The 9,813-nt window shown below is 47.3% G+C and overlaps 1 protein-coding gene across 7 annotated transcripts in view; it reads left to right on the top strand.

Moving 5' to 3' along the window:
• Window positions 1–4,414, top strand: part of LOC105546869 (neuron-specific protein family member 2) — a 77,253-nt gene extending 72,839 nt beyond the window's left edge. For all 7 annotated transcript variants that reach the window (XM_011990175.1, XM_011990180.1, XM_011990177.1 and 4 more), the window contains 2 exons: window positions 254–364; window positions 3,382–4,414. In XM_011990175.1, the coding sequence (XP_011845565.1) occupies window positions 254–364; window positions 3,382–3,573 (303 nt within the window). In that variant the 3' untranslated portion in view covers window positions 3,574–4,414. The remainder of the gene's footprint in view (window positions 1–253; window positions 365–3,381) is intronic.
• The last annotated feature ends 5,399 nt before the right edge of the window (window positions 4,415–9,813 follow it).

Raw genomic sequence — 9,813 nt, 5'->3', positions numbered from 1 at the left:
AAACAAAGCAAAACAAAACAAAACCGGAGCTTCAGAGATTATCCTGAAGAAGGGGTAAACAGGCCCAAAGAGCACAGGTGATTTGCCTAAGACTGCAAGTTACTAACAAAGCCAAGACAGAGCGAGTTCCTTGGACCTGTCCCCCTTTCTAGCACACCATGCTGCCTGCCAGTCCTAGGCTCTGAAGGCTGCATGCAGATACTGAAGGTAGGCAGACTGAGGCTGGATGACTCTCAATTTTGTGTTCCTCCAGGTCACCATCCTTGTCAGCCTGGCCCTAGCTTTCCTTGCGTGCATCGTGTTCCTGGTGGTTTACAAAGCCTTCACCTATGACCACAGCTGCCCAGAGGGATTCGTCTATAAGGTAAGAGGTGGTTGGGTAGCCCCAGGTCACTTTCAAGTTCAGTAAGAGAGTTAATCAATGTCTTCTCTTCACTGGTGTCCAAATTCTGAGTATGACAACCTCCCTACTGACTGTTTAAAATGGAATATATGTTTGGCAAGGAGTTTCCAAGTTTTCCTGAGGGACTCAGTCTCCAGTAGGCAGTAGAGTTCCTCCCCCAAGAGGGTGCTCTCCAGGGTCAGGAGATGGTCCAGCTTCTACGGCACATCAGCAATGAGGGAAGCAGCTCACTACCTCTTGACATGGACTGTTCCATTTTGGAAAAGCTCGGCTTGGTGTGGGCCTTCTTGGCTCAATGGCTGTTTGCTTACCCTTGCAGTGGCCCTCCAGAGGCGTGAAGGCAGGGCTGGTGCCTCTGAGGTTCTTTGAAGCTCTGTCTCCAAGTCTCCCCTTGACCCACACTCTGATTAAACTCCTCTGAGAGAACGGAACCTGCTGCATGACCTCCGGGAGTCTCCTTGCCCCTCTGAACCTCATTTTCTCCCCTGAAAAATGAGGGCTGATAATGCCTGCTCCCAGGATTTTTGGGAGACCTTAAGGAGAGAATTTAAGTAAAATCAGTTAACAAAGGGCCTATTAGATAATGCGCTCTCAACAAATGTTAGTTGCAGTAAAGACAGAGTCTGTTTCAGAGTGAACACAGCTGATGCTATTAATAATAATATTATAATATTATAATATTATAATATTATAATAATATTTATAATTACCATTTGCTGAGTATCTCTAATACATCAGAACCTTTGCTGGATGTTTCCTTAAACATTATCTGAATTGGGCTGTACAACCATTCTGAGAAATACGGTTTCTTTGACTCCCATTTCACACATGAGGAATTAAACGTAGAGAGTGTTTAGTTAAGAGGGTTTTCCAAGACATCACAGTAATTATGTTTTGATGTGGGGAGATCAAATAGGAAGTGTGCCAGCCTGAAAATGTGTATCCTTCGGTTCTGCACTGCCTGGATTACACTCCAATCTGACCGCCTCTAGCTGGTTGACTCACCTATCACCTATCTGGGCCATTGCTCACAGCCAATGACTGTTTATTTCCTCCATTATATACTTACATCTCTTTTCTCTTATATCAAAAGTCTTGGCTCCTAACAACGTTCATGTAATGATGTATTTGCCTTATCCTACAATATATATAGAACAGTCACAAAATAGCACCAATATTACTACTAAGAGATAACGAACCGGGAGACTCCTGAACGAACTTGGAGGTTTCTCTGCAGCTCCACGTGTCCTTAGAATACACTCCACCAGGGGTGTAATCTGACCTCCTAAACTTCCATGGAGGGGGTTCAGATCTGGCTTCCTAGACTACACTCCAAGTGGTCAGAAACTGAGGTTCTGAGAGCATCCTGACCAACACAGAGAAACCCCATCTCTACTAAAAATACAAAATTAGCCAGGCGTGGTGGCACATGCCTGTAATCCTAGCTACTTGGGAGGCTGAGGTGGGAGAATCGCTTTAACCTGGGAGGTAGAGGTTGCAGTAAGTTGAGGTCACGCCATTGCACTCCAGCCTGGGGGACAGAGCAAGACTCTGTCTCAAAAAAAAAGAAGCTGAGGTTCGGGAAGACTCAAAACAATGGGAACAGTAGGGGACAGTTGAATAAAATGTGACACATCCACACAGCAAACGTCACTACAACTGGGAAAATAAGGAAGGAAGGCCTACATACATGGACAGAGAACGCTCTTTTAGATAGTAAGGATGAATGATGGAAGGAAGGTCCTGCCTGTGTGTGGGCAAAGGGGAGGTGAGCGCTGCTTGCTTATTGTTTTGGAAAGAAATTCAGGAAGGATAAATTTTAAAAATTAATAAAAATGGTTCATCAGGAGGAAGGGATGGACACAAGGCTTCTTCGGATCTATCTTCTTAAATATTTGTCCTTGAAATATGTAAATGTTTGACATATTTAAAAATAAATAAATGAGAAAAAGCAAGAGGTTCGTTGTTTAAAGAACCTAGCTCTATATCAAGTTAAGGACATAAACGTGCAAAGAAAATAAATATTTCAACCGGTTGTAGCTGACAGCATGTTCACCTCCCACCCTTGGTGGAGTGTATTCTAAGGACACACGGAGCTGCAGGGAAACCTCCAAGTTTGTCCAGTAGTCCCCAGGTTCATTACCTCATAGTAGTAATATTAGTGCTGTTTTGTAACTGTTCTATATTTATTGTAGGATAATGCAAATACATCATTACATGAATGTTGTTAGGAACCAAGACTTTTTTAAATTTAAATTTTAATTTTTTATTTTTTTTTGAGATGGAATTTCGCTTTGTCACCCAGGCTAGAGTGCAGTGGCACCATCTCAGCTCACTGCAACCTCTGCCTCCTGGGTTCAAGTGATTCTCCTGCCTCAGCCTCCTGAGTAGCTGGGATTGTAGGCATGCGCCACCATGCCCAGCTAATTTTTGTATTTTTAGTAGTGGTGGGGTTTCACTCTGTTGGTCAGGCTGGTCTTGAACTCCTGACCTCGTGATGTGCCCACCTCGGCCTCCCAAAGTGCTGGAATTACAGGCATGAGCCACCGCACCCGGCAAGACTTTTGATATAAGAGAAAGGAGATGCAAGTGTAAAATGGAGGAAATAAATAGTCATTGGCCATGAACAACAGCCCAGAGAGGCAACCAGAGGATAGGTGAATCAGCCAGCTAGAGGGAGTCTGTGGGGTTCCCTGGAGCATCCACTAGAGCCGGACAGTCAGTGCGCAGAGAAGGCTGGCCTTGAATCAGTGTCAGTATCAGGTTCGGGTGGTCTGGCTTCTTCTAAGTGGAGCTTTGGTGTTTGTGCTGGCGCTGGTGTTGGGAAGGCTGCTGCATGCCAGGCCAGGTCGGGAGCTGTCACCTGCCCTCTGGCCGACAGCCCAGTGCAGCTGCGCCCTAGTCAGGGTGGCTGTGTTGCTAGGCAGGCTGGAAGCAGTTTGCTGAATGACCCCTGACTCTGTCTCTTTCTTCCCCAGCACAAACGCTGTATCCCAGCCTCCCTGGATGCGTACTACTCCTCCCAGGACCCCAATTCCAGAAGCCGCTTCTACACAGTCATCAGCCACTACAGTGTGGCCAAGCAGAGCACTGCCCGGGCCATCGGGCCGTGGCTGTCGGCAGCCGCTGTCATCCATGAGCCCAAGCCGCCCAAGACCCAGGGCCACTAGAGGCCTGCCCCAGCCGGAATGGGGGGCGGGGTGGAGAGGAGGGCCCCCATTGGCTAAGCCAAGCTCCAGTTACAAGACAACACTGTACTCCTGGGATATGGGGGCGGGGGCGGGGGCGGGGCAGGGCAGGGTGGGGGGAGGAGCGCACCGAAAACGTGGTGTGTGCTGGAGTTGTCTGAACCGGTATTTCTTTTCGTTCCTTGGTATTGTTGATTCGTCCCCGAGTCAGGCTCATGTACAAAGGCATGTTTCGTGTTGATTGTTCCCATGTAAGATATTTTTAAAGCCACTGCTTATTCTTTGTTAGGAAAAGGTAACAGCAGAAAAGGAAAGAAACAACGTGAACAAAAAGCATTAAACTGGCTCCATCGGAAGACGTTGAAGGGCAGTGATGAGCACAGACTCTGTGGGCTTCTTAGATAAGAAAACGTAGCTTCAGTGGGGGGTTCAGGGGTGCAGAATATGTGAGTGACACAGACTGGGACTCTTCGGTTAGCCTGTGTGCAGGGTAGGAACGCAGGAAATGAGGAATGGCCAAGCTGGAGAGAAGAACTGATTTTGGCATTACTAAGCCCAGAATGCACATAACCCATAGTGAAATGTACTGTCCTCTGGTGCGTTTTGCAAGATGAGCACAAACTTTCTGGGCCTCCATACTAGGACCTGGGCAGACCCACATGACCTGGGCTCTGAATGTTCACCCTGCGGCGGTGGGTTCTGCATCAGCAAATGCTGAGGAGTGGGCAGAGTTTCTTTGTCTTTTGCTTGCATTTTCTAGATCCACACCTGGATACTGCCCATGTTGATGAGACAGCAGCGGGGAGAGAGGGAGGGAAGGAAGACAGCCAGGAAGAGATCTGAAGATCAGGGCCGCCACAATGCCAAATCATTTCTAAAGGAAGCTGAAAAATGGGACTGTCTTTTGCCCACTTCGTTGTGTTAAAAGGGGACATTTGTCCAAACTCCCCAACTGAGTTCTAGAAGCTCCTGACAAGGAGGCAGCCTCCAGCCTTGACCAGGCCTCCCAGTTCCCTGGAACCGTATCAGGCATTCCCCTGCCTCTCATAAACGTTTCAGGGAGGCCAGTTCTGCAGGGTGTCAGCTCCAGGACCCACAGGGCCAGAACCGGCTGGGAGAGTTGGTTATTTGAGATGTGGTACTGCTTCCTCACGAGTCTCCGACAGGTCATGTAAAGGGTATTTTTTTGTGGCTTGCTGTGTTGCTGAAATCATCATATGCAACAGCTGGGTACTAGGACTAGCATAGCTCAAACTATCCTGCCAAACGCTCTCATCTGATTTTTCCTCCCTTCTCCCCCAACCTCCCATCACCCTGAGTCACCTGTAAATTCATTTGTCATCCGAAGCGGAATAACAAATTGTCCCTAGCAAAACCGCTGAACGCTTTATAATTTTGTGGTGTATTTTTGTCAGTAGGCAGCAGAGGCTGAAGTATTTTTTGGTGTAATTCTTGAAATTTTCTGACAGGAAACAAATAAAGATAGATGTGTCTGAGAGTCTTGACCTTCCTTTGCAACGTTCTTTTACCTGCTGCTCAGTGAGCCTGATGGGGAAGATGCTGGGGGTGGGGGTCCCAGAGGGCAGGGTGAGCCCTACAGTGTCCTATTGGGCTGGGGCTAGAATTGGACTGTAGGGCAATGTCCATCCTCAGGTCACTGGGGCCTAAGATGGTGTTGTGGTCCTAAGGAAGGACCGGGAGGTGTACCCGGCTGCTTATCTGCCAGCTCAATGTCCTTCATGCAGTGGATGCCTACTGGGCGGCTTCTAGGGCCAGGCTGTGCTGGGCATGGGGAATGGGAATACAGCAACGGATGACACAGAATCACTGCCCCGAAGTCTGACGATGGAGTCAGATATGAAACTAAAGGCGTGGTGATGCCCTTGACTCAATGCAACTGGTGGTTAGCCACAACTGAGGAGGAAGATGTGGAGGATCCCTTTATAATTGCTCATTTCGGGCTTAGCGTGACCTTGGCAGGTAGGGGACATTGACCCCATTAGACAGATGAAGACATGGAGGCTCAGAGGGGAAAAAGAGACTGTACGAGGGCTGTCGCAGAGCAGTGGGGGTCCAAACCCGGGCTTGCGGGACTGCTTTGCACCCCCACACTACTTCTGTTCCACGTTAGACCCTGAGCAACACTGTCTAGTGCTTTTCCAGAAAGTGAAGTTGCAGCTCTAAGAGTGAATGAGCTGATTCTCAGCCGGAACTCGGTATCAGTGGTGACTGTGAAGAAAAGCCAACACCGAAATGCCCTGTGCTCCATGCCGAGTACTAAATGCCTCGTGTGTCTTAGTTCCTACAACCCTCCTACCAGTTCTGTGAAGTAGGTGCTCCCACCTTCAACACCACTGCCATCCACTTCGTCATCATCATCCCCGTTTGGGGACGAAGAACTGGAGGAACTGAGCGGCGAAGCAGCTTGCTCAAGGTCACGCAGTCAGTGAGCAGCAGAGCTGTGACTGAAGCCCACACCTTTTTGGTGCCGGGGTCTTAAGCACTGTGCCATGCTGCAGTGACCATGCATCTTTGCATCTTGCTTTATAGGTTACAGTTTGTGCTCACACATCTCCTCTAACGTGGATGGCAGGCCATCTGAGGAAGAGACCAGGATTGACTTTGGGCAGAGTTGGAAGCTGAGGCTCCAAGCGGGTTGCTGTGCTAGGGGTTGGGGCTGAACATGCACAGTGTTTGGGAGAGAGAAGGGAGACGACACAGCACCTCCCGGCTGGGGCTGCACAGGCTGCTGAGCACAGGGCCTCAGACAACCCTGCCCACTCCCATACAGCCTCTGGTTTCCAGCCCGGCTTTGGGAGATGGCGAGTGGGAGAGTGCAGGGATCGGCGCTGGCAACCCACCCACAAAGCCTGGCTGAGCCACATAGCCAGCACAGAAACACCCAACATTTCTTTCAATTACACAGAATCAGTGAAAGGCTTAATGAACACATGTACAAACACTCTGTCATAAGTGGATTTGCCACTCCAGTGCCTCAAAAAGTAAGAAAGCTGTCACTTCTCTGGAATGAACAGGCTATGGGTGAATGAGTAGAAACGAGGGAGAAAGAGAGGGCCAGGAGATGGATGCAGATCTTTCTGTTTTAGGAGTGACTCTGGGGCCAAGTGCTATCCTTATCGGAATATAGTGCTATCCTCTATCGGAATAGACGACGATGCCTAACTCTTCCCATGAATGTATCCAAGGAGTGTGGCATCAGTTAGAAGAGTTTAACCCAAATGGGTTTGGTTAGGGACATCTCTGAATTTTGCAAGATGGAGTGTTACAGAGAGCCCTGCTGCTCAGGGGAGCCAGGCAATGATCCTAAAAACAGCACCTTGGTTTGTAGATCAAGCTCTGTTTGTGTATTTTGCATGCTTTTTAATCTATTCACCAACACTGGAACCTCCCCAGATAGTCCCCCAGATAAGACAGGATGAAGGTTGTGCAGAGAGGGTGACTGGGCTGGGCCTGCATGTGGCAAGAAATTCTGAGGCAGGAGGGCATGTCTGTGTGGGTGTCAGCCTGGGTTCTGGGAGAACCTGGTCTTGGAACTGGGCCTTGAAGGACGGGTTGCACTATGACAGGAAGAATTTGAGAGGGTGGAGGAGAGACAGGAGAATTCGGGAGGGAAAGCCCAGGGCTTCTGCTCATAAGGCTGCTGGGGTGCCTCCCCCAAGCCAGTGCCAGAGGCAAAGATTCAAGTCCAGGCCCCGGGCTCACAGTCCAGGCTGGGGGAGAGGAGGGGCGAGATGAAAGAGCAGCCCATAGCTACATATTGGGGAGAAGCAGTGATGGCGCCCGGAGTCATCCCAGCGGTTGATCGGATCAGAAGGTATTTAGGGAGATACATGTTTTTTCTGGAAAATTGAAAGGCCACCTGTCAGAACTGCTGTTGGTCAATTTATCTTCCCTCAAGTCCTGCAATGTGCTCTAATCCAAATGGGGAGTCATGTGGAAGAAGAAGAAATTGATCCCCAATAATTTTTCCAAGCAGTACACAATACCATCTCTTTAAAAAATAGCACTGCTGAACAGTGGAGAGAAAAGGACTGGTTTCCATGGCAACGGCAACGCCGTTTCCCATAGCTAACTCAGTCTAGCAGAGCAGGCTGTTTATCTGAGTCTGTCCTTTTGTCAGAAATGACCTGTTTCTGGAAACACAGATCTAGAGTTCACTTAGTCAAAGTTGCCCCCAAAGATGGTTGCGCCTCTCTCTCTGGACACTCCCCAGTCCTCTCTCTCCTCACTATCTCCTCTCTTTCTCTTTTTCTGTCTCTGCCTCACTCTCTCCTTCCGAGGGAATGTTGTCTAGAGGCTGTGGACTGAGCTTACGTAATTTATTTTTCAATTCCAGGCCCTTGGTGAGAGCCTTGCTGGGTTTGGGCCCAGGTGTTGGGGGTGTGGCCGACAGGAGAGGTCGGACCCTGGAGGAGAGTAGGCGACCCTGGGACCCAGTGCGACTCCTGCACCTGCCTCTGCTAGTTCCCTTCCTCTCTTCACGCTGCAGTTCCTCATCTTTAAAATGGGAATAAGAATTGTTCCTACCTCGTTTTGTGAGAACTCCATGACGTAGTGTTTAAAGATTTACCTAAAGCAGGAACTCGACAAATTGTAGCTACTGTGGATCAATCTCTCTGCCTCAGTTTCCTTACCTGTAAATTGGAATTACTTGTAAATACCACCACTCCCCCGCCCTCCACCAATAGAGTTGTTGTGGGTTAAAATAAGGTACCGGCCTTGAAATGACTACAACAGAGAAATGGATTACCTCCTGCCCACCTTCAGGAAGCTCCCAGGCCCTGTCCCTTTCCTCCCAGGGCAGCCTCATGTCATCTACCACATGGGCCCCAACACAAAGCCACAGGCTGCCCCATTTTCTTCATGTCAACTCAGTTTTCAGTTGCTGCATTTAGTCACACAAATACATCATCTTAAAAAAAAAATTCATTGAAAAGTTCCGGGATCCAGGTACAGGATGTCCTGGTTTGTTACATAGGTAAACGTGTCGTGGTGATTTGCTGCACTTGTCGACCCATCACTTAGGTATTAAGTCCAGCACACATTAGCTATTTATCCTGATGCTCTCCCTCCCCTGACCCCATTCCCTGACAGGCCCCAGTGTGTATTGTTCCCCTCCCTGTGTCCATGTGGTTCTCTTTGTGCAGCTCCCACTTATAAGTAGGAACATGCCATGTTTGGTTTTCTGTTCCTGTGTTAGTTTGCTGAGAATGATGGCTTCCAGTTCCATCCATGTCCCTGCAAAGACATGATCTCATCCCTTTTTATGGCTGCATAGTATTCCTTGGTATATATATGTCACATTTTCTGTACCCAGTCTATCATTGATGGGCACAAATACATCATTTTTGAAGATTACAAATAAAGTGTTGCTTTGAGGTCTGTGTCACATTTTCCAAAACCATTTTGATTAAATTATTTACATGAACTCAAAATAAGCAATAAATAAATAAATAATAAAATAATAAAAAAACAAGACTACAGACTTTATTCAAATCTCACCAGTCTTTCCACTAAAATCCTTTCTCTGTTTCAGGATCTGATCCAAGCCCCTGGATTGCATTTAGTTGTCTCCTCAGTCCTTTCAGATTTGTGACAATTCCTGCCTTACCTAGTCTCTCACAACCTCAACACTTTGGATGTGCTGATCAGGTACTTTGTAGCCTCTCTCTCAATTTTGTCTGACGTTTTTCCATGATCACACTGAAGATATGGATTTTGGAGGAAGAATTGCACAGAGGTGCCCTTCTTAGAGCGTCATATCACGAGTACAAGATATTGATATGTCTTATTACTGGCAAAGTTAACCATGATCCCTTGGTTTAGGTGGTATTTGCCAGGTTTCTCTATTACAAGTTACATTTTTTTCTTTGTAATTAGTAAAAATTTGAGGGAAGTTCCTTTGAGGACAATGCAAAATATTCTGTTTCTTCTTTCACACATGAATGTTAGTGTTTATCAATGGGTCTTACCTGCAGCAGTTACTGTTACAGTGTTCTAATAGTACTTCTATCTCTCCCATTTCTTATACATTTATTGACTGGAATTCCTCTCTAAGGAAGAGTTGTCCCATCTCCACATTTATTTATTCAATCATTTATTTATTCAGTCATTTATTTATATTAGTGTAGACTCATAAATATTTCTTTATTCTTTGGATTAAAATCCAATACGATTTTTATTTTGTTGCTCAAATTGTTT

This window comes from Mandrillus leucophaeus, unplaced genomic scaffold, assembly GCF_000951045.1.
Source record: "Mandrillus leucophaeus isolate KB7577 unplaced genomic scaffold, Mleu.le_1.0 Scaffold372, whole genome shotgun sequence".
In the NCBI taxonomy this organism is placed as follows: domain Eukaryota; kingdom Metazoa; phylum Chordata; class Mammalia; order Primates; family Cercopithecidae; genus Mandrillus; species Mandrillus leucophaeus.
Note: the sequence above shows the minus strand (reverse complement) of the source record. Positions and strands in the feature narration are given on the sequence as shown.